This window comes from Drosophila miranda (genome assembly GCF_003369915.1).
Source record: "Drosophila miranda strain MSH22 chromosome Y unlocalized genomic scaffold, D.miranda_PacBio2.1 Contig_Y1_pilon, whole genome shotgun sequence".
Taxonomy (NCBI): Eukaryota; Metazoa; Arthropoda; class Insecta; order Diptera; family Drosophilidae; genus Drosophila; species Drosophila miranda.
In genome coordinates, this window is record NW_022881603.1 from 14049101 (window position 1) to 14072981 (window position 23881).

At 51.2% G+C, this 23881-nt stretch overlaps 2 protein-coding genes and 1 pseudogene across 2 annotated transcripts; 2 read left to right on the forward strand and 1 right to left on the reverse strand.

The window, feature by feature from the left end:
- Positions 1 to 7432: 7432 nt before the first annotated feature.
- On the forward strand, positions 7433 to 23639 carry LOC117190560. The gene is made up of 2 exons (XM_033395615.1): positions 7433 to 7990; positions 23483 to 23639. The coding sequence occupies exon 1, from the start codon at positions 7550 to 7552 to the stop codon at positions 7883 to 7885; it is 336 nt and encodes a 111-aa protein (XP_033251506.1). The 5' UTR covers positions 7433 to 7549; the 3' UTR covers positions 7886 to 7990; positions 23483 to 23639.
- LOC117191438 lies at positions 17962 to 20028 on the forward strand. The gene is made up of 4 exons (XM_033396305.1): positions 17962 to 17976; positions 18219 to 18711; positions 18774 to 19643; positions 19707 to 20028. The coding sequence occupies exons 1-4, from the start codon at positions 17962 to 17964 to the stop codon at positions 19934 to 19936; spliced, it is 1608 nt and encodes a 535-aa protein (XP_033252196.1). The 3' UTR covers positions 19937 to 20028.
- Positions 19967 to 20969, reverse strand: LOC117191439 (annotated as a pseudogene).
- Positions 23640 to 23881: the final 242 nt, after the last annotated feature.

Genomic DNA, 23881 nt, shown 5'->3' on the forward strand with positions numbered 1-23881 from the left:
CGTTATGGAAATATAATGCGCTCTTTTTGGTGCATAGATATTCCTTTATTATATCCTTCGATAAGGTGTTAGTCATTTCCTTATATGTGATCTTGATGATTAGCTTGTGAAAATAACGAATTGTTTCTACCTTATCTTCATTGCCTTTTATTAGCTCAATTTGCCGATTGTAATAGTTAATTGGTCTTTCCGTGATAGCAATGTGATTTAGATTGTCTTCCTGTGCGCTATGTACAGTTGCACCAACGCTATTGGAAGCTTCTCCAAGAAGATTTTCATTAATCTTTACCCTTGATAAGGCATCAGCTACATGATTTTCTTTGCCTGGTAAATATTTCATTTTAAAATCAAACTCATTCAGTTTTATTTTCCACCTTTGTAATTTCATATTTGGCTCCTTGAGGTTGTTCAACCAAATCAAGGGTTTATGATCGCTTTGTATCTCGAATGTTCTACCGAACAGGTATGAACGGAAATACTTGGTTGCCCATACGATCGCTAATAATTCCTTTTCGATGGCTGAATAGTTTATTTCATGTTCATTTAGGGTTCTACTAGCGTAGCAGATCGGTTTGTGTTCTTGTGACAAAACCGCTCCCAATGCTATGTTACTAGCGTCGGTTGTTACCGTGAACATTTTGTCAAAGTCTGGGAACGCAAGGATAGGATCTGAGGTGATGAGTACTTTTAGTCTCTCAAATGCCTCGACGTACTTTTCTTCCTTGGGTTCTATGACAGCTCCTTTCTTTAGTTTGTGTGTCATGGGTTTTGCTATGTTTGCAAAATTAGGAATGAATTTCCTGTAGAACCCGCACAGACCTAAGAATGACTTTATTTGTTTAGTCGTTTCTGGTATTGGAAATTTGACAATGGCAGAGATTTTGCCTGGATTTGGTACTATTCCTTCAGTAGTGACTACATGACCTAGGAATTCAGTTTCCTTTTTCATGAATTCACATTTATCCATTTGTAGCTTGTCTCTCAACTTTCCAAATACTCTCTTTAGTGACAACAAGTGTTCTTCCAATGAAGTGGAAAATATAATGATGTCATCTAAGTATACAAAGCAATCTTTGAAGATTAACTCTTCTAGCAGATTGTTCATACATCTTTGGAAGGTAGCTGGGGCAGTGGTTAGCCCAAAGGGCATACGAGTGAACTCGTAATGTCCATGCTTAGTGGAGAACGCAGTTTTGGGGATTGAGCTAGGTTCCATGGGTATTTGATGGAAACCTTTTGCTAAATCGATTGTCGTAAAATACTGACATTTACCTAGTTTGTCTAGGATTTCATCCATTCGTGGAGTTGGGAATTTGTCCTTAACTGTTATTTCATTTAGACTTCTATAGTCTACTACCATTCGATATTTTTGCTTTCCTGAAGCATCTATCTTCTTCGGAATCATAGATATGGGCGAGCTGTAAGGAGAATTCGACTTTCGAATTATTCCCTGCCTGATCATATCTTTGATTTGCTGGTTTACCTCCTGATCATGTATCTGGGCATATTTGTATGGTCGTCTGTAGACCGGGTCTTCATGTTGAGTTTTGATTTCGTGCTTGATTGTACTTGTGAAAGTCAAATTGTTACCTTCTCTGTACTGCACATCCTTAAACTCATATAAGACCTTCTTTAACTCTTCCCTCTCTTCGTCGTTTAAGTGTTCCAATCTTAATTGATTACCTTCCCTTAATTCACTGTCTAGAGCGGAAGCGAAGTATTGATCTCCTTCTGGAGATGGGTCAAGGCACTTAGGTGCGATCTTCTCTTCTTTTGTCGAGGGATCAGTGCACTTCTGTGCGGTCTTGCCGGCTTCAATAGCTTCTCCACTCTGAATGATTGGGTACGACCTAGCTCCTAGTGTTACAGTGTCATTTCTGTAATCGATGACGGCTTTACTTGCCATCAAGTATTCTCTTCCTAATAAAATATCATAATTTTCGGAAAAGTTATTTATGTAGAAGTTTTGTTCGGACGGACATGTTTTTTTCGCATTCCTCATTATACTCTTAGTTAAACGGACAGGTCCATTGATGGTATGGACCGTAAGGTTATCGTCTTTTATCTCGGAATCTGTATAATTTTCTTTCATGATGTTGATCGATGATCCCGAGTCAGCGATACACCTTAATATTCTTTTATTAATGGTAATTATTAGGGTCCTCCTCGGTTTCTTCCGAGGCGGCTTGATGAAAATTTACGTCCATCTTCGTTTGGTCACTCTGGCTCTCCCTCCCTCTTTTAGTAGGTTGGTTGGGTCCACTCCCACTAGCTTGGTTTTGAGATATTTGCTGATTGAATGGATTCTGAGCCCTACCTTGATTCAAGGAATTTTTGAACTCATTGTATAATCCAGGATTTTGGGAATTTTGATTTTGATTTGTTCGATTAGTCTGACCTGTTCCAGATGAACTCTGAGTTTGATTGTGATAGTAGTATTATAATTTGGATAATAGTTTACAACATTCTTTCGATTTGATTGAGACGATTTCGATTGATCTTTATTTGACCTGAATCTGTTGTACTAGCTTCGTACAATCCTTCTTCTTGTGCTGCCTTCTTAAGATTAGACAATGTGGTAATATCTTTTCTTGCTAAGGTCATGAACATTCTGTCAGGAAGTTTTCGAGTAATGACATCTTTAATTGTGTTGTTCAAAGCGTTTTTATAAATGACATTATTTTCTGGTATGTTTTCTAAGTTTAGCTTATTGTTTATTAATAATGCTTTTATCTCTAATTCTTCTATAAACTTACGAAGACTGCCGTTGAATCTGGTGGTGTATAGTTGTCGTAAGAGTTCTTCATATGGTGTGTGATTTTTGAACTCGTTGATCAGCGCCGTCTTCAGTTCGAGCCACGTGTTGGGTTGTATCATTTGCGATATGCGTTGTGCCTCTCCTGACAGTTGGATCTCGGTCGCTCCAAATAGGATCCTTTGTTGGCGAAGATCTTCAGTTGGATATAATCCGCATACATATTCGATTCGTTTGATAAATGAGCTTAGCTGTCCAGATGAACCGTCATAGGCAGGTATTTGTCTGATCGACAGCAGTGCCTGGTTCAAGTGGATTTCGCTCAATGATAGTGGTGGTAACGCCATGTTGTTGGTGTTGATTGGGTTTTGTTTTGTTTTCAGTAGTTTTTAACTTTATTTTGGTTCACTTGTAATTTTTTTGATTTTGTATTTAGTGTTTCACTGTTCTTGGTGGATCACTATCTCCGCTTACTTCAGTTCACTTAATTTTAGTTTTGCAAATCGTATGTGCTCGTAACACATAGGTTCTTTGGCGGATTTCACAATTTTATTAACGATTCCGGGATTACGTGATCACAGTAATTAGAAATTACACAAGCTGACCATTACCGAAATATAGCAGTTAATTTTAAACGAAATCCTACCGACTGCGCCAGTTAAATATCTGCAACTCGATTTTAAGTTTTTTAAAAAAGACTTTTATTTTACAACTTAAATATCTTTATGTCACAAGATTTAAATGAATTCCCCGACTTGACTTTGGGTCTGCTTGTCTCAAACGGAACTGATCTCTCTGCTGCTGGCTAGTTTCCATGGGAGTTCCAAACTCCCGACTCTGGCTTCGGGCGTTGCTTTCCTCGGCTGCATCTTCGTGTCGGTGGCGTACGTGCCTGGATCGATATTTGGGGATGGTTCGGCTTTGATGAAAGGCATCCACTGCTGGCGATCGGTGTTGCATTACATGTCGGAGCTAGGAATGTGATTCTCCTTGGTTTTATGTCTAGCTTTGATTGGTCCTCATGAGTGGCGTGATTCTAAAGAATCGATTTCTCGAGAGTGGCGTGATTCTAATGTTGATGAAACAATGTGGTCCATTGTTTATATTATGGGGGGCCCTAGCTTGGAGTATGGGAAGAAACAGTTATTGATTCTTGAGTGGGGTCCTGTTACTTGTGTGGATGGGGTGGATGAATTGTACATAAACATAATGTGTATGGGATGTGGGGAATTATGGATATGTCACTATATATATCTACCCTCTTAGCGGCCATGAGAGCTTGTAGGAAAGTTTAATGAATAAACTGTTTGTAATGAATTCCCGTTAATTATTGCCGTTATTAAGGATCATGTGGCGCCGAGATGACGTAACCTAGCAGAAGTAGAGCGTTTATTTTAGGGATCGTTACCCATTACTCAGCCTATTTGGGCTGGTGCGATCAAGGAAGGGTGGGCATACCGAGTTGCAATGACACCGCAAGCAACTCCCGCTCGAATTCGTTCCGCTGACTCATCTCCCTACACTGTCATTTCTCTGTAAATTTCTTCCGTCTGAACCTTGAACCGCACGCGAAACTTATTTTTATTGTCTTTGCTCCTAATGCTCGAGCTCGTGACGCGATCTCTCCCTACCCCACCCCCACTCTACCCGACTAACCATGAGACCGGCAGCAACGCGTGCATGGATCTCGATCATACCCTCCATCTGCTCGTCTACCGTTTAAGATCCTAGCCTCCTGCTTCGTTATCTGTTACAACTCCCCGGCGCCCTCTACGACGAAGTCACGAACGGGACAGGGAGTACGCCAGAGACGGCCACCAGCAAAGCGACGAGGCTGAAAGAAGTATTCGCCATCGTCCGGAACAACATCCAGAGAGCCAGTCAAGAACAAGGGAGACATTACAACCTCCGCCGGCGACTATGGCGCCCCGCCGTCGGATCACTGGTACTACTACGCCAACACCACCTCTCAAATGCCGCCGAAGGCTTTGCGGCAAAGCTAGCCCCGAAGTTCGACGGCCCCTACCGGGTCAAGAGTTTTCCATCGCCAAACATCGCCAAATTACAGCACTGCGAAACACCAAACCGCAAATATCAACGACCTGAGAGAGTCCCACGATCACGAGTCCGAAGAACACACTGACCTAGTCGAGAATGCTGACATCGACGAAGAAAGCAACGAGACCTCAACCCGACGCCCCATCCACGGCACCGCTGAGTCAACAAAACCCGGGCCACCCGGCCAAAAGACAGCACCGGCATAAAAACGAGGCCGATGGCATAATACCGCCGAGAATGCAAGCGCAGCGAACCGCGCGACCACCAATTAATCGAACAGCGCTGACGCCAGCGAAAGAAGTAACGTAGCGCTCACGACCACGCGCCCCACAAACCCACTGACGAAGCGAAGAGAACGCGGGAACCCCAACGCAGACCCGCCGACGGGGCAAGAAACGAGATGGTAGCAAAGCGGCAGGCGATCCCAAAACGCACCCCCGGTGCAACACGGAAGCGAAAAAGAAGAGCGTGCTCCGCGAGTACAGCTCCAAAGAGCGGTTAAATAGCCGCGGCGCTGGCCCACATCGATCAGTGCACTCTCACCAAGAGAAGACGAAGCCATCCGAGCCAGCGACCCTCAGTCAAAGACTCACCCAACCAAACGCCACATCCGAGTATCGCCCCACGACGAAGAGACGCCCAAGTCATGAATACCCTCCTAGCACTCCTCACACTCACGGTTTCCGCCCAAGCATCGGTCAAACTGAACGACTATTCCACGGCGAGTTATATCCCGATCATCGACGGCGACGTCGCCATCTGGGACAGGCCCGGATACTTGAGCCACACCACGAACGTCACGTCCTACGAAGATTACGCCGACCGAACCCAACGGGCCATCGAAGAGTTCAAGGTGAACACTATGTCTCAGGTGATACGCGCCGACCTAGAGCGCATCAGGGACCTGGTCGCCACCCTGCGGATCCACCATCGGGAAGCCCGAAGAATCAACGTACTCGGAACCGCGCTGAAAGTGGTAGCCGGGACCCCCGACTTCGACGACTTGGAGCAGATGAAATTCAAGCAGACCCAACTGGTAGCCGCCAGCAACAGGCAGATCGAGATTAACACGAAGATTCAGGCCCGCCTAAACGAGATGACCGGACTGATGAACCACATTGTGAAATCGGACGACGCAGAGGACAGCCTGCTGGCGGAGAGCATGGTAGCCAGAAACCGAATCGTGATCACCGACTTAGAGAACACTCATCCTGGGGCTGACACTAGCCAAAATCAAGATGGTGAGCCCGACCCTCCTCGCCGGCACCGACATCCGAGAGCGGAACGAGCACTTCGCCAACATAAGCCTGGTGGAACTCCTGGATGTCTCCAACGTCACCGCCTTCCAGGACGCCGACCTACTACGGTTTCTGATAGGGTGCCCCCAGCCCAAGCTCATCTGCAAGAAGTTGCTCATATTCCCGGTCCACCACGGGAACAAAATCTTGGATTTCAGCGACGAAGGAGCAGTGGCCGAGTGCGGGACCCGGGTGCTCAACATCGGCAGCTGCGAACCCAGCGTCGCCGCAACGTTTTGCACTGAACGACGAATAACTACCTGCGCGCAACAACTAGTAGCGGGATCCACTGCACACTGCGCCACGCTACCCGGACACCTGGACCCAGTAACAACAATCGACCACGGCACGATCATCGTAAACGACGCCAACATGACCGTCATCGACGACGCAGGAGCCACACACGACATCTCGGGACGTACCTCATGTCGTACTCCAGCCGAGTCGCACTGAACGGCACCTGGTACATCAACCACCTGGGCGAGTCCAAAAGGAAAGCAGTAGTATCAGCTATGGCCCGAGTCAACGTGACGGACCACCACGAGAAGTTCAGCTTACCGTTCTTACGAGAACTAAGCCTGAAGAATCTCAACCACATCGACAACCTGCGCGACTTACTGACAGTGAAGAGTACGTCATCGTACATACTCACACTCGTCACCGTCGTACCCCTCTGCGTCATCATCGGAATGTTATACCGCCGCCGCAACGTAAAGGCGCCGGAACAGAACGCCGACGAGGCAACTCTCGAACACCGTCCCCAGACCGCAAACAACGATCAACGAAGTCTAAGAGACGACCCGGCGCCAAGCCCAGTAGACGACCCCGGCCACGAACGACGGAAACACGAACCCACGGAAGCATAAAAAGAAAAGAAAACGCACCCGTCAGCGGGAGGGCCCGGGAACACTGTCGAAACAGCCCGAGGATCCAATTGCACCCCAGAACCGCTGACGAGGACCCTTATCGAGGTACAAGGCTGAAAGGGAAAAGCAACACTGCCGATCCGACAAAAGCCATCTCCGCAACATCAGCGTAAACCCTCGTTAAATAGCGCCACCTCCGATTCTAAGGAATCGCCACCTCCACCAGAAGAAACCAGCCAACGCCATGAACGCCGCACCTGAAGACCACGTCGGAACCAACGAAGTCATCGACCTCACGGGGGACACCGACTCGGAGAGGTCCGACGTCGACACGGACACGGAGAGCGGAACGTCGTCCGGCAACAGCACGGACGACGGAGAAGAGTACACCACGGACTCGGAGGAGGAGACCCCGAGACCCGGAGATACGACCCCCGCCGCCATACTCCCGCCACTGCCCGCCGGGCAGCATCACCTTGCAAGGAGGGCCGTCGGAGCTGCCCTCGTACTAGCAAGCACGGAGAGGCACCCCGCCACGCGTCCCTCGGATCACGACCCCTTCGTTTTCCCCCATGGGCGATAGATTCAACGACTACGCTAGGCACCGCGACGCGACCCCCGATCTCCGCGGGTCCCTCAACACCGACGAAGAGGACAGTCTCAACGAGGACACCAGCCGCCACGGGACCACTACCCCCAACGAGGACCCCAACGCCGACGAACCCATGGAAATTGACGACTACGCGGAGACCGATGCCTCTAATCCAGGAGGTACGGTGGCGACTAGAGCCGCGGGGTCGGACCCTATTCGACAGTTGGTGGTTCGAACAAAGGTACAGGATCCACCGCCGCGCACCCGACGCACGAGTCTTCGTAACTCTCGTCGGGGAAGAAAGGGGAGGGTGTAACGAACCTAAAAGGTTTCGATACAATCCGTCCCCCGACCTATAATGAGCGCATCGCAACCACCGATCAATACGCGCCAACTCTAGAACGATGACCAAAGACATCAGGTCACGCGAACTTTCCCCACTCCAAACCAAGCCATCGACCGAGTGCGGCCTTCCGGGTTCATCGACGGAGGAAAGTCGGCGCCGCCAAAATCTGCGATGATCACCAAGAACGGCAAATTGCGCCCCGACGCGGAAGTGCATTTGTCAAACCCGCCGACCCAGCAATACGGGCCTATAAAAAGACGGCGACGAGAACCAAAGAGCAACTTACGCAGAGACCCGGTCCGGAGTACAGACGCGGTACCCGGAACTCACAAGAAGACATCGGCGACCAATTAAAATAAGTTCATTTAAACCGCTAAGAATTACAATAAAGTGTCGAATTATCAAAGTAAAACCCCCCGATTGCGTAAGTTCACCCCAATTAGCCGAGGCACCGACGGTCTACGCAGCCGTTTCGTATACACGACGAGCGACGCCGATCCTAGCCCCGATCCACCTCTCTACGACAGGCCGCCCCCTGACGCCGCCCTTAAGGTTCCATCACATTTCTACAAATTTCTTGCGGATTGACCCCTGGACGGGACTGAGCTTACCTCAGCCTAAACTAGGTTCATCACAAGTGGCGCCCGAGCAGGGACCCAAGGGAACGTCAGCGAGGGTTTGTGGAATAAAACCCCACGGCCACTAGAAAAGAACACAAGAAAACGACCCGAAGAAAACCCCGACCTCGCACAATACCAACGGCAAGAGTTGCGCAACGAGCAGACGAAAGCGCGACACAGCGACAGAGAAACGGGAACAGTGCCGTCACCCCGAGAAGAAACTCGAAGCGTCAGCCGCGAAGCTCGACACAGTTCCCTAGTGAAGGAAAAGCGCTAGCCCAGGGAAACAGCCAACTCGAGTAACAATCGAAGCGATGGAATCCCATACAGCGGAACAGCCCAGTGGGTATTACCCTGGAGAATTCGTCGCCAACTTAGGGGTGAGTACCGGCTGGATACACAAACGCCGCCGAGAGGAGCTGGAGTCCTTCGCGGAGGAATTCGGATTCAGCCGCGAGGGTAACGTGGAAGATTTGCGGAGAAATTTCGCCGAACTAGTCGCCGGGCCCCTCGAACACGATGCCTGGGTCAGGTTGGCAGAGCTCGAGCGGCAGTACGCCAGATCGCCAGGACGAGCCAGATCGCCCCAGCCCGACATCTCAGCACTAACAGAGAAGCGAAAGACGGACCCCAAACTCAGCCTACAAGTTCCAGGAGTCATGGAGGGCAAAGCCAGCACCTCACCGACATCGATAACCGTCGAAGATCTACCGAAGCCCCCGCCCCCGGAGAAGAATCTTGCCAACAGCAGGAGGAAATGGCCCCACAGACGGTCATTACTACAGTCACGCCGCACAGATGGCGGAACGGATCCGAAAGTGGGGAATCCAGTTCGACGGGCAGGACGACCCACTGTCGTTCGTCGAACTAATGGAAGAGCGTGCCCTCTCGTACGGGGTAGACATGAACTACGTGCCGCGAGCCATGGCAGAGCTCCTCACCGACCGAGCCAACCGTTGGTTCCGCACCAGCCGACTCCAGAGCGCCTCTTGGGCCGATTTCCGCCAGGAATTCCTATCCTTTTTCCTGCCTCCCCGGTACTTCGAGCAATTGGAAGACCAGATCAGGGACCGCAAACAAGCGGTGGGCGAACCGTTCAAGGACTTCGTCATCGAGCTCCGGTTGCTCATGCACCACGCCGGGTACGACGAAGCCAAGGAACTTAGCCGGATCTATGACAACACCCTCCCGGCGTACCAGCTGTACGTGCGAAGGCAAGAACTGAGAAGTCTGACGCAATTAACAATGTTGGCCACAGAGTTCGAGAGTATCCAGGAACGAAACGTACCAGCGACCTGCGACCAGCGAAAACCTCACTGGAACACCTCGGAACCCGCAAGGAAGCCGCACCAGGCCGGCGCTCCAGCACAGGAAACGGCACATAGAATGATCACCACCCCCATCGCCAACCCACGCGCAGCCTGTAGACGCTGCGGAGAAGCTGGACATGTTTCTCGCGACTGCATCAACCCATCGATCCTCTTCTGTTGGGAATGTGGCAGGCGCGGAACGCGCACCGTGGGCTGTTGCCACCGGCACCAGTCGGGAAACGACTCGCGTCCCCAGCTGACACGGGAACAGCCGGGCACGACGCTTCCTCAGACAACCAACTAAGAAACCCGCTACAAGTACACGACGGCCGGATAATGGCGAGAGTGACCATCGGAGGACGGCGCGCGGAAGCCACGGTCGACACCGGGGCGTCCCGAAGCTTCATCAACGCCGACCTCGCCCGCAAACTCGGCTGCGACAACGACCTGCGAGCCGCACGCGTCCCGATACGCCTAGCCGACGGCTCAACTCGCGAGATAACTCAGATCTTGCTAGCGCACGTCAAACTAGACGAACAAGAGGTACAGATGCCACTCCTGGTACTACCCAATATGGTACAGACAGCCACCATAGGGATGGATTTCCTGTGCGCCATTGAAACCACAATACAAAGTGGCGGCACACGCCTCCATCTCCAAGGCTCCCAACGCCCCATCCCAAACACGCCGATTATCACCGCCAGCCAAGTACACGCCACCGGACCCACGAACTCGAGACCTCCGCCGCCAACGAATTCCCCGCCACGACACGAGACAAGAGCACAAGGAACAAGGAACACAGAACCCACTGCCACGACGAAGCACACTAGCCCCAGGCCCACTCCGAGAAAACCAAAACTAAGCAAAGCCACGAAGAAAGCGAGCCGGTCTCCCGAGGGCACCGACGCGGTTCCACCAACGAAGGGAAAAGAACCCAGGACGCCCCTCCAGAAGACAACCCGGCCCCAGCAACGACAGCCGCCACGCAGCAGCCAGGTACAACGTCGCGCAAGCACCCCCCAGGACACACACGAGCCCCCTGCTCATGATCGAGGCACCCGCCATCGTCGCCAGCATAAGCGAATACACTCGCGAAGTCGAACCACCAAGCGCCTTCGACACAACAATCCTCCCCGAGAACCCCGACCACACTTGCGACCCAGGAATCGACGACCCACCCGAGGACGATTCGGAACGGAGCCCCCACAGCGCGCCAATCGTCCTGGTCCGCAAAAAGGACGGGAGATGGCGCATGTGTGTAGATTATCGGCAGCTAAACGAGCGTTCCATCCCGGACGCGTACCCGCTACCCAGGATCAACTACATACTAGAGCGACTCCGAAATGCCCACTTCATCACGACCCTGGACCTGAAAAACGGGTATTGGCAAATACCAATGGCCCGCGACAGCCGGGAAGCCACGGCATTCACGATACCCGGCCGAGGATTATACCAATGGAAAGTAATGCCTTTCGGTTTACACTCCGCGGGAGCCACGTTTCAACGGACCCTCGACGCCGTTATCGGCGCAGACATGGAACCATTCGCGTTCGCATGTCTCGACGACATCGTCATCGTCGGGAAAAGCTTCCAGGAACACCTGAACAACGTGAAAGAAGTTTTCGCACGACTGCGGAAGGCAAACCTACGGGTCAACACGGAGAAGTGTGCCTTCTTTCAACGCCGGATAAAATACCTGGGACGGACCCCGACAAAATCGCAGCCGTAAAGGATCTGAGGCCGCCGACCAACCTGAAGGAGCTACGACAGTGCGTAGGCATGGCCGGGTGGTACCGCAGATTTGTCCCAAACTTTGCCACCGTAGTCCAACCAATGTCACTGCTGCTGAAGAAAGGGAAAGCATGGACATGGGGCCAAGAACAACAAGACGCCTTCGACGAGCTGAAAACACTGCTCACCACCGCACCGGTACTCGCCTGCCCAGACTTTAACGTCAAAATTTCCCTGCAGACGGACGCAAGCAACCTTGGGGTAGGCGCGGTCCTCACCCAAGAGATCGAAGGGAAAGAGCGGGTCATTGCATACGTCAGTCGACGCCTCAACAAGGCAGAAGAAAACTACTCGGCCACCGACAAGGAATGCCTCGCCGTCATCTGGGCGATCCGAAAATTGCGATGCTATCTCGAAGGCTACCGATTCGACGTCATAACCGATCATCTCGCACTAAAGTGGCTGAATACCCTCGAGAGCCCTTACGGTAGAGTAGCAAGATGGGCGCTCGAACTACAGCAATACCAATACGACGTGCACTATCGGGCCGGCAACCAGAACGTAGTCGCAGACGCACTGTCAAGACAACCACTGGAGACCCTCTCCCGCATTGAGGAAGACGACATACCATGCACCTGGCGTAAACAAAGGATCCAACAAGACCAAGACGAATCCCAGAAGTACCCAGACTACACGTACGAAAATGAGCAGCTATACCGCTATCTAGGACACGGAGCCGACGACGACGACCACATACCGTGGAAACTATGCGTGCCCAAAAACGGCCGGACGAGAGTACTCCGCGAATGCCACGACGAACCAACGGCAGGACACCTTGGCGCCCGGAAAACAATCCTGAGGACAACACAACGATACTACTGGCCAGGACTACACCGAGACGTGCGACGGTACGTGCAGGGCTGCGTAAGCTGTCAGAAGTTCAAAGCCACGCAGCGCAAGGCCGTGGGCAGGATGCTCACACGTAAAGCCGAAGAACCCTTCGCCACCCTGTGTGCCGACTTCGTCGGACCATTACCACGGTCCAAGCACGGGAACACCATCTTACTGGTATTCTTCGAAACTTTCTCCAAGTGGAGAACGAGCCTTCAGAGAACGAATGCTGAGCAGCTTCGGCGTGCCGAAACTATTCGTCTGCGACAACGGGACCCAGTTCACCAGCCGATCGTTCAGAACATTCATGCGAAGCGCAGGAGTGGAGCTGCAACACACAGCCCCGTATTGCCCCCAAGAAAACCCGACGGAGAGAGCCAATCGGACTGTGAAAACGATGATCGCCCAGTTCTTCGACGACCACCAGAATACATGGGACGAGCTCCTACCCGAGATGACATTGGCGATCAACTCCAGCGTCTCCGAGACGACCGGATTCAGCCCCGCCTTCCTCCTGCAGGGAAGAGAGCCCCGACTCCCCGGCGCCCTCTACGACGAAGTCACGCCCGGGACAGGGAGTACGCCAGAGACGGCCACCAGCAAAGCGACGCGGCTGAAAGAAGTATTCGCCATCGTCCGGAACAACATCCAGAGAGCCAGTCAAGAACAAGGGAGACATTACAACCTCCGCCGGCGACTATGGCACCCCGCCGTCGGATCACTGGTACTACTACGCCAACACCACCTCTCAAATGCCGCCGCGGGCTTTGCGGCAAAGCAGGCCCCGAAGTTCGACGGCCCCTACCGGGTCAAGAGTTACAAATTACAAGACTGCGAAAGCCGGAAACACAAAACCGCAAATATCAACGACCTGAGAGAGTTCCACGATCACGAGTCCGAAGAACACACTGACCTAGTCGAGAATGCTGACATCGACGAAGAAAGCCACGAGACCTCAACCCGACGCCCCAACCACGGCACCGCTGAGTCAACAAAACCCGGGCCACCCGGCCAAAAGACAGCACCGGCATAAAAACGAGGCCGATGGCATAATACCGCCGAGAATGCAAGCGCAGCGAACCGCGCGACCACCAATTAATCGAACAGCGCTGACGCCAGCGAAAGAAGTAACGTAACGCTCACGACCATGCGCCCCACAAACCCACTGACGAAGCGAAGAGAACGCGGAAACCCCAACGCAGACCCGCCGACGGGGCAAGAAACGAGATGGTAGCAAAGCGGCAGGCGATCCCAAAACGCACCCCCGGTGCAACACGGAAGCGAAAAAGAAGAGCGTGCTCCGCGAGTACAGCTCCAAAGAGCGGTTAAATAGCCGCGGCGCTGGCCCACATCGATCAGTGCACTCTCACCAAGAGAAGACGAAGCCATCCGAGCCAGCGACCCTCAGTCAAAGACTCACCCAACCAAACGCCACATCCGAGTATCGCCCCACGACGAAGAGACGCCCAAGTCATGAATACCCTCCTAGCACTCCTCACACTCACGGTTTCCGCCCAAGCATCGGTCAAACTGAACGACTATTCCACGGCGAGTTATATCCCGATCATCGACGGCGACGTCGTCATCTGGGACAGGCCCGGATACTTGAGCCATGATATCTTTCACCTGAAATTGTCATTATTTTCGGTAATATATTAAAATACCCCTTGGCCAACAAAGTGTTAATCGTTCCCCGTCAAGGATTGGAACCATATTACTTGATTTGAATATTCGATTTGATATAGCTAAATAGGACTCTCAGCGCTGAGCACATTTTCGAATGATGAGCTAATTTCCTACAAGATTTATTAATTTAAAGTACCTATTTTTAAAATAAGGTGTTCGGAGCAGAACCCAGCCGATTAGCTGCTTGCCAAATAGCACCTATTTTGTTTGTTACTTATGTCTATGTCACTCATTTGTTTGTTAAAGCTTTGCGCTTGCTTGCCCTGCTAAACGCTCTCTGCCAGCTCGCTCTTCGCTATCTCCGCTTTGCGTCTGCCTCCCGTCGTCGGCCGATCGAAGCTGCGCTTAGCGATCGGAGCGGCAATGTAAAGGGCAGGCAAGCCACACTTGCAATTTGGATGTTACGCATTAAAGAACATATCGTAATTTTATTTCTGCGCCGAGTTTTATTTAATTCGAAATAATTAGTCGGCCGATTGGGGATAAAAAACATTATCTCCACATAAAATTTGGTGACCCCGACGTGATCTCTGAGTTGCAGTGTCAATTAATAATCATTCGCGATCGACATTCGTTAGCCCTAGCAAATTTTCGGCGGTTAAGCACAATTCGGTGCTAAAACACACTTACATACACCTACATACACGCATTGCTGGCTATTAATTTCTCTGTCGCGACAATTCGGTCAGTGCAGTGCGGTAGGAAGTGCAGCGAACTCACTAATACACACAAGCGGAGTACAAAGCGGAATCGGACAGCTCGCACAGCCGCACAGCTAAAGGCATTAGCTGTAATCCCTTTGCTTTCGGCTCCCACGTTTATACGTATACAGGGTGTCTTTTTCGGTCGTGCTGAGTGACTCTTTTAAAACCTCAACATGGCAGCACCGGAGCCTACCAATGTCGCGTACGCAGCAATGCCGAGTGATGTAGATTTCTACAAGCACAAGGCCGAGTCCATCGCGCGCCAACTAAAGGCCATGGATCGCTTTCTCACCAAGGAAGAGCTTGCCGAGTTAGATGAGGCAGAACTTCAAGCTCGCTTAGAGCAAATCGAGCGAATGAATGCGGATTTCGATGCCGCTCAAACGAGCCTTGAAAGGCTGGATTTCCTGCAGTTAGCCCATGATGCCCGACTGGACTTTTCGAATGTTTATGTGAAGGTTAGGTCCAGGCTGTCGCGGGAGTTGATGGCTGCTCGCACGGTAAATGTTGCCAATTCAACGGCTCGGCATACTCTCGAGGGGAATTCGTCGTTGTTCGCCTATAATAGTATAGGCCGTTCTCGAATGCCCGAGTTGCAGCTTCCGCGATTCGGGGGGAACTACATGGATTGGCCAGAATTCCACTCGATGTTCGCGACAATGGTGCACAAAGACCATCGTATACCAATCATCGAAAAATTCCAATATCTTCGTGCTGCGCTGGATACGATTCGTTCCTTGGAACTTTCTGAGGAGAATTACGACAAGGCGTTGAATTTGCTAATGTTGCGATTCGATAATAAACTGTTACATTTTCAGGCTATTTTCGGGCTGCAAGGGGTGGAGAAGGGCTCAGCTATCGGCTTGCGCGCGCTTAGCGACAAAATCAATTCGCACTTGCGTGCACTTCAGACCTTGGCGACCCCGCAGGAGATTTCGGATGGGTTGCTGATCTTCATCATAGGCACGAAACTGGACCACAAAACAAAGGAGAAATGGGAAGAGAACTTGCCGACGTCAGGATTGCCTCGGTGGTCAAGCATGGCCTCATTCTTGGAAGCAAGATGTCGGATGCTGGAAAATTTGGGATCGGCTATGGTAACAATTCCTAGCCAGCAGGTGGGAGAAGACAAACCTGTCACCCTTATCACCTCCAGTAACGACCATCCTAACCCCATATGTAACCATTTCAATTCCTCCGAGCATTACATATCTAGATGTCAGGAATTCCTGAATCTCTCTGCGTTTGAACGATACAAAGAAGCAAAGAAGAGCCGCTTGTGTTTGAACTGCCTCAACAAAGGCCATGAATTGCAGAGGTGCAGGTCAGGACTTTGCAGGCATTGCCAGGCCAAACATCACACGCTACTCCACATTCCATCGGGAACTGGTGCTTCATCTTCCTCTTCACCGGCCGAGCAATCTATCCAGCAAGAGGCCGCGACTGTGCTTCTAGCAAGCGGGTGTTCTAGCCCTCCCCCCTCGATCCAGAAATCTCAGCCTAGCCAGAACGTGTTGCTACCTACTGCCCTCGTCCATGTAACAGATCGTTATGGAGCACTTATCCCATGTCGTGCCATTTTGGATTCTGCATCACAGGCAAACTTTGTAACATCTAGACTTGCTGGTCAGTTTCAGTTGGATCATCGCTCGTCTTATGTTCACATCTCTGGAGTGGGAGATTCCATTCTACCTTCGAGCAAGTCTGTACATATAGTTGTACAATCCCAGGACGCAAGCTATCGAGCTTCCTTCGCTGCAATTGTCACCAACTCAATTACGGAAATGCAGCCTAACTTTGGCGTAGACGCAAAGGATTGGCCAATGCCGAATAATCTAAAACTAGCTGATCCTAATTTCTCCAAGCCCCAACGTATCGATCTGTTGATAGGTTCTGGTTTGTTCTTCGATTTAATGTGCGTCGGACAGATTCGACTATCAGCCCAATTGCCAACATTGCAGGAGACTAAACTTGGTTGGATAGTATCAGGAAGCATTGATAGCTCGGAGAATAAGCGTGCAGCTTTAGCCGCTTTTGAAAATTCCTCGTGCATCTCTATTGACGATTTTCGACCCACAACGCTGGAGTACCAAAACTTAGAGCAGCAATGCAGGAAGCAGCTGCTCGAGTGCCAGGTGCAAGTGGAAAAACTGCGATCGGAGAATCAGGAACTGCAGCTCGAACTTTTCCATATATTAAAAACCTACATATCCACGCTAAATGAAATTCAACTTTCAACAATTTCTACATTGCCAAATTTCCTGCCATTCTATGCAATTACAGAGGTTCCCGATGATCAAGACGTAATCACGACAAGCCGCCTTCGTAAAGAAGCGCCGATTGCTGCGTTCGACGATCATCCCACCGTAGCAGCCAGCTGCGCCCAAGCAAGCATCTTCAAGAGGGCCGTTGGAAAAATAGCGGTTCTGCCCCTTCAGGATGGATCTGTTGAAAGCCTTTGCCTTCCAACGGGGGGTGAATGTTCGGAGCAGAACCCAGCCGATTAGCTGCTTGCCAAATAGCACCTATTTTGTTTGTTACTTATGTCTATGTCACTCATTTGTTTGTTAAAGCTTTGCGCTTGCTTGCCCTGCTAAACGCTCTCTGCCATCTCGCTCTTCGCTATCTCCGCTTTGCGTCTGCCTACCGACGTCGGCCGAGCGAAGCTGCGCTTAGCGATCGGAGCGGCAATGTAAAGGGCAGGCAAGCCACACTTGCAATTTGGATGTCACGCATTAAAGAACATATCGTAATTTTATTTCTGCGCCGAGTTTTATTTAATTCGAAATAATTAGTCGGCCGATTGGGGATAAAAAACATTATCTCCACATAAGGTTTAAGGAAAGAGGTAAGTGTGTAACGTAGTGTGTATGGGATTTTACGTCTTTGCTGGCATCAAAAATCCGCATAGAGTATGGCCATTGGATCCACGGATGACAAGCATTTCCTAAATTCTATAATACCCTCTGCCCTAGGGTATGCGCAATGGCCATTTTGTGAAAAAGAGAACAAGGATAAAATATCAGGCTGAATACTGAAATATACCGTCTCATTTTCAAAAATACGGTATTATATAGTTTTCGTCAATCAAAGAAGGCGACGAAATGAAAAACTTTCAAGTGCTGAATTAGTTTATTTTATCATATTCAGTATATAGTTGTGTCGTGTCGAGTGTGTCTCGGGAAATAAGAGCTAAGAAAATTATTGATATTTATTGAATTTTTTCGAATGACTAGTGTTGGAAAATCTTTTTAAAATATTAGCGGCTTTGTTTTTGGTACAGCGTCGGTTCTGGCGTTCGCAAATTGTTTTTCATTGTTAGTGGCGTTTCTCTTTGACAAATCAAATTTACTTTGAGTAGCCAATTGGGCAAATTATTAACCAGACGAAATATATGGAGGTGCACAGCTCCAAGATGGAAGCCAATTTGGACAAGACTGTAGAAGATACGGAGATGAAACGGGCCGTCGTCCAGGCTCTGCACCACTCGACACTAATAAATTCCGAGCCAAACTCGCCATTGAAACCATTCGACTACTGCTTGTTGAACAAGCACAACGCTTTGAGCTCAACTCCCTCAAAGAAAATCATGGCAGCAGAGTCGCTGGCAATGCCTGTCGAAATGGATAATGCGGAGAACAAGGAGAACTCACTGCCCGATGAGAATCCAGGCGGTAATAATTCAACAATTTCCAGCTCCTTGGAACTGACGGGTACCACCGTGAAATTCAATACTTTGAAGACTGAAGACTCCACCACGGATGAAGTCTCAATGCAGGAGGTTGCTAAGCCGAATATCCTCAACACCGTTTACCCTTTAAGTGCAAATGTGGTGCTAGAGAACATTACCGAAGGTGAGTCTTGTCCCTATCGCCAGTATTCCCGCAATTCTGTGTTAAACCGATCCGGTTTTCAGTGTCCAATGAGGATTCGTCGGTTCTCGCTTGTTCTCCAGAAGTTAAAGATGTAAAAGAGACTCCCCCAGTCGCTGATGTTGTCAACGAAGTCTCCGAGCTGCTTTCCAAGGCTCTAAAGATATCCAGCGCCAGCGTTTCGACCTCGAAACCATTAACTTTCGAACCCACCAAAAAGCGAGTATCGTTACTTCCTAAAGCTTCTGGGACCTTGCCGCATCCACGACGCTCAATGTTGCCGACAGGCGCTGTCGAGACGCGCACCTACTCCTTCAAACAACGCATGTCCGTTGTAGTGAAAACTACGCTGAACAGTCCATCCCGCAAGATGGTCGCAGGCGGCGGGCTATCAGTAAGCCGCCGGAGCGTTTTGCCTATACCCAAGACCAAATCTGGCATTTCGCGCATGTCCATATCCACCACAGGGAACAGTTGTCCCAAAAATGTCATACCAGCCGCTTCGAAGGCCCCAACTCAGCCCGCATCTGATGCAGTCTTCAATTGCAAGTCTTGCGGAGCCACTTTCCGTGTGAAGAGCCTGCACGATATGCATGTTCGCATGCACGACATGGTAGAGAATGGACCCAAGACCCTAAAGAGACTAAACGGCAATCCGAGTGCCACTGGCGGGAGCAAGAATCGTTGCCCGTTCTGCGACAAGAACTTCGCCCTGGAGCGTACTCTGCACATTCATCTGATGCAGAACTGTGACAAAATACCACTAGCCGAAAAGCGCAAGCTGGAGTTCACAGAACTTAATCATGTGAAGAAGGCGCAGCTACCTAAAATAGCTACTGTAGGTGGCGGTGGTCCACCAGTTTTGAATGCACACAAGGCACCACGTCTTCAAATTACAACACCAATTGGAAAGGGTAAGCTTTAAGTTATCTAAAGACAGGATGGAACTGTTCTAACGCTATTATCTACCATTCTAGCTGCCCCTAATGGAGCCAAGGCCATGGGACCGCCGTCCGTGAAAAAGGCGCCAAAGAACGTTGCCCATGCTGGTGTTTACCGTACGCCCACAAAGACTGTGCCATGCAACATCTGCAAGCAGCCGTTCAAGAGTATACTGGAGTACACCAACCACTGCATGACGATGCACTCGAAGAGTCAGACCATGAAGGTCGCCGCTAAAGATGAAGCACCGAGTGCTAAGGATTAAATCAAACATTTTGTCTTTACTCTAGCTTAGTCTTAGTTCCAGTGTAATTTAATCTCCAACAACCGACGAACAAAAATACACTTACATAATCACTTGGACTTCTTTTCGGGTGGGGGTTTCATGTCCACACCCTCTGTCTTTATATCCAGCGGCCCCGTGGCATTGTTCATATCGGTTGCATTGATACCGCCGGGTGTCATTTCATCCCCCGCTGCCAAGGGCTGCTGCTGGAGATTCTGTAGCATGGGAGGGATGGGCGGTGGAAACTTGCGTAACAATACGGCCAGCAGCATGTCCACACGTTGCTTCTGGAACAGAGTGCCGCTATTTTCATCCTTCACAGCGCTGGCATCTTTTTTGTCCGACTTGGACTTGTCGGACACTGCAGAAAATTTTCGACTTAAACAGAAAACAGAGAATTTGCAAACAAGTATTGATGCTTACAAACTTTGTTGGAGGAAAAATCCCAAGTGTATCCTTTGCTTTGGGTGATACCGGACATAGCTGCTGGCCTCCTCGAAGGCAGACTGAAGATTGACGACTGTGTTGAGCTGAAATCAAATGGGCTTAGCTTAGCTCAAGAGTACATTAATGGAGTACATACTATGCGTGCATTGATGACGTTTGCCAAATCGGGCGCCTTGTAAACAGTGCCTCCAATTATGTAGTAGTCGGCAATGGGTGTCGCTTCCGAGGGATTGTGACGATGCTGTTTGCGTATCACATACAGAATGGGTTCGGCCACATGCAGTAAGATGTACTCCAGTCCAATCATGTTGCTGCAAATAAAGTTATCATTAGCCAAGTGGATTAGTGGATGAAGAGCGAACCTACTGCAGATGCTCGGGTCCCAGCCGCTGCATCCGTATCGTCTCGTTGTTGCACAAATGGTCGTAGAACGGATTGGATTTGCGGCAGAAGTAGTCCATGACAGTCTGGGGGCTCAGCGTGGCCATCATCTTGGTGTCCAGGATAGCCGCAGATGGTTCTCTGGCGCATTGGCATTGGCTTGGGCCATTTGTCGGTTCGCCATGGCTGCCAAACTGCACGTGCTCCTGCTCCCGATCATCGACGGCGACGTCGTCATCTGGGACAGGCCCGGATACTTGAGCCACACCACGAACGTCACGTCCTACGAAGATTACGCCCACCGAACCCAACGGGCCATCGAAGAGTTCAAGGTGAACAGGATGTCTCAGGTGATACGCGCCGACCTAGAGCGCATCAGGGACCTGGTCGCCACCCTGCGGATCCACCATCGGGAAGCCCGAAGAATCAACGTACTCGGAACCGCGCTGAAAGTGGTAGCCGGGACCCCCGACTTCGACGACTTGGAGCAGATGAAATTCAAGCAGACCCAACTGGTAGACGCCAGCAACAGGCAGATCGAGATTAACACGAAGATTCAGGCCCGCCTAAACGAGATGACCGGACTGATGAACCACATTGTGAAATCGGACGACGCAGAGGACAGCCTGCTGGCGGAGAGCATGGTAGCCAGAAACCGAATCGTGATCACCGACTTAGAGAACACTCATCCTGGGGCTGACACTAGCCAAATCAAGATGGTGAGCCCGACCCTCCTCGCCGGCACCGACATCCGAGAGCTGAACGAGCACTTCGCCAACATAAGCCTGGTGGAACTCCTGGATGTCTCCAACGTCACCGCCTTCCAGGACGCCGACCTACTACGGTTTCTGATAGGGTGCCCCCAGCCCAAGCTCATCTGCAAGAAGTTGCTCATATTCCCGGTCCAACACGGGAACAAAATCTTGGATTTCAGCGACGAAGGAGCAGTGGCCGAGTGCGGGACCCGGGTGCTCAACATCGGCAGCTGCGAACCCAGCGTCGCCGCAACGTTTTGCAAGGATCGACGAACTGCGCGCAACAACTAGTAGCGGGATCCACTGCACACTGCGCCACGCTACCCGGACACCTGGACCCAGTAACAACAGTCGACCACGGCACGATCATCGTAAACGACGCCAACGTGACCGTCATCGACGACGCAGAAGCCACACACGACATCTCGGGGACGTACCTCATGTCGTACTCCAGCCGAGTCGCACTGAACGGCACCTGGTACATCAACCACCTGGGCGAGTCCAAAAGGAAAGCAGTAGTATCAGCTATGGCCCGAGTCAACGTGACGGACCACCACGAGAAGTTCAGCTTACCGTTCTTACGAGAACTAAGCCTGAAGAATCTCAACCACATCGACAACCTGCGCGACTTACTGACAGTGAAGAGTACTTCATCGTACATACTCACACTCGTCACCGTCGTACCCCTCTGCGTCATCATCGGAATGTTATACCGCCGCCGCAACGTAAAGGCGCCGGAACAGAACGCCGACGCAGCACAGAGCAAAGAAAACGGCCAACAACCGCCGATCGCGCCGTACCGCGCTCCCCAAGTCACGACGACGTCAGCCAAACCAGGGGCCAGACTCTATTAACCTCCCCCCCCCCCCCCCCCCCCCCCCGACGAGGCAACTCGCGAACACCGTCCCCAGACCGCAAACAACGATCAACGAAGTCTAAGAGACGACCCGGCGCCAAGCCCAGTAGACGACCCCGGCCACGAACGACGGAAACACGAACCCACGGAAGCATAAAAAGAAAAGAAAACGCACCCGTCAGCGGGAGGGCCCGGGAACACTGTCGAAACAGCCCGAGGATCCAATTGCACCCCAGAACCGCTGACGAGGACCCTTATCGAGGTACAAGGCTGAAAGGGAAAAGCAACACTGCCGATCCGACAAAAGCCATCTCCGCAACATCAGCGTAAACCCTCGTTAAATAGCGCCACCTCCGATTCTAAGGAATCGCCACCTCCACCAGAAGAAACCAGCCAACGCCATGAACGCCGCACCTGAAGACCACGTCGGAACCAACGAAGTCATCGACCTCACGGGGGACACCGACTCGGAGAGGTCCGACGTCGACACGGACACGGAGAGCGGAACGTCGTCCGGCAACAGCACGGACGACGGAGAAGAGTACACCACGGACTCGGAGGAGGAGACCCCCGAGACCCGGAGATACGACCCCCCGCCGCCATACTCCCGCCACTGCCCGCCGGGCAGCATCACCTTGCAAGGAGGGCCGTCGGAGCTGCCCTCGTACTAGCAAGCACGGAGAGGCACCCCGCCACGCGTCCCTCGGATCACGACCCCTTCGTTTTCCCCCATGGGCGATAGATTCAACGACTACGCTAGGCACCGCGACGCGACCCCCGATCTCCGCGGGTCCCTCAACACCGACGAAGAGGACAGTCTCAACGAGGACACCAGCCGCCACGGGACCACTACCCCCAACGAGGACCCCAACGCCGACGAACCCATGGAAATTGACGACTACGCGGAGACCGATGCCTCTAATCCAGGAGGAACGGTGGCGACTAGAGCCGCGGGGTCGGACCCTATTCGACAGGTGGTGGTTCGAACAAAGGTACAGGATCCACCGCCGCGCACCCGACGCACGAGTCTTAGTAACTCTCGTCGGGGAAGAAAGGGGAGGGTGTAACGAACCTAAAAGGTTTCAGGTCACGCGAACTTTCCCCACTCCAAACCAAGCCATCGACCGAGTGCGGCCTTCCGGGTTCATCGACGGAGGAAAGTCGGCGCCGCCAAAATCTGCGACGATCACCAAGAACGGCAAATTGCGCCCCGACGCGGAAGTGCATTTGTCAAACCCGCCGACCCAGCAATACGGGCCTATAAAAAGACGGCGACGAGAACCAAAGAGCAACTTACGCAGAGACCCGGTCCGGAGTACAGACGCGGTACCCAGAACTCACAAGAAGACATCGGCGACCAATTAAAATAAGTTCATTTAAGCCGCTAAGAATTACAATAAAGTGTCGAATTATCAAAGTAAAAACCCCCGATTGCGTAAGTTCACCCCAATTAGCCGAGGCACCGACGGTCTACGCAGCCGTTTC

Excerpts from the sequence above, each read along its gene's own strand:
- LOC117190560 (XM_033395615.1), top strand. The coding sequence starts at position 7,550 with ATGGGCGATAGATTCAACGACTACGCTAGGCACCGCGACGCGACCCCC.
- LOC117191438 (XM_033396305.1), top strand. Across the intron at positions 18,712-18,773 it reads GCTAGAGAACATTACCGAAG|TGTCCAATGAGGATTCGTCG; the intron begins GTGAGTCTTGTC and ends TCCGGTTTTCAG. Across the intron at positions 19,644-19,706 it reads TACAACACCAATTGGAAAGG|CTGCCCCTAATGGAGCCAAG; the intron begins GTAAGCTTTAAG and ends CTACCATTCTAG.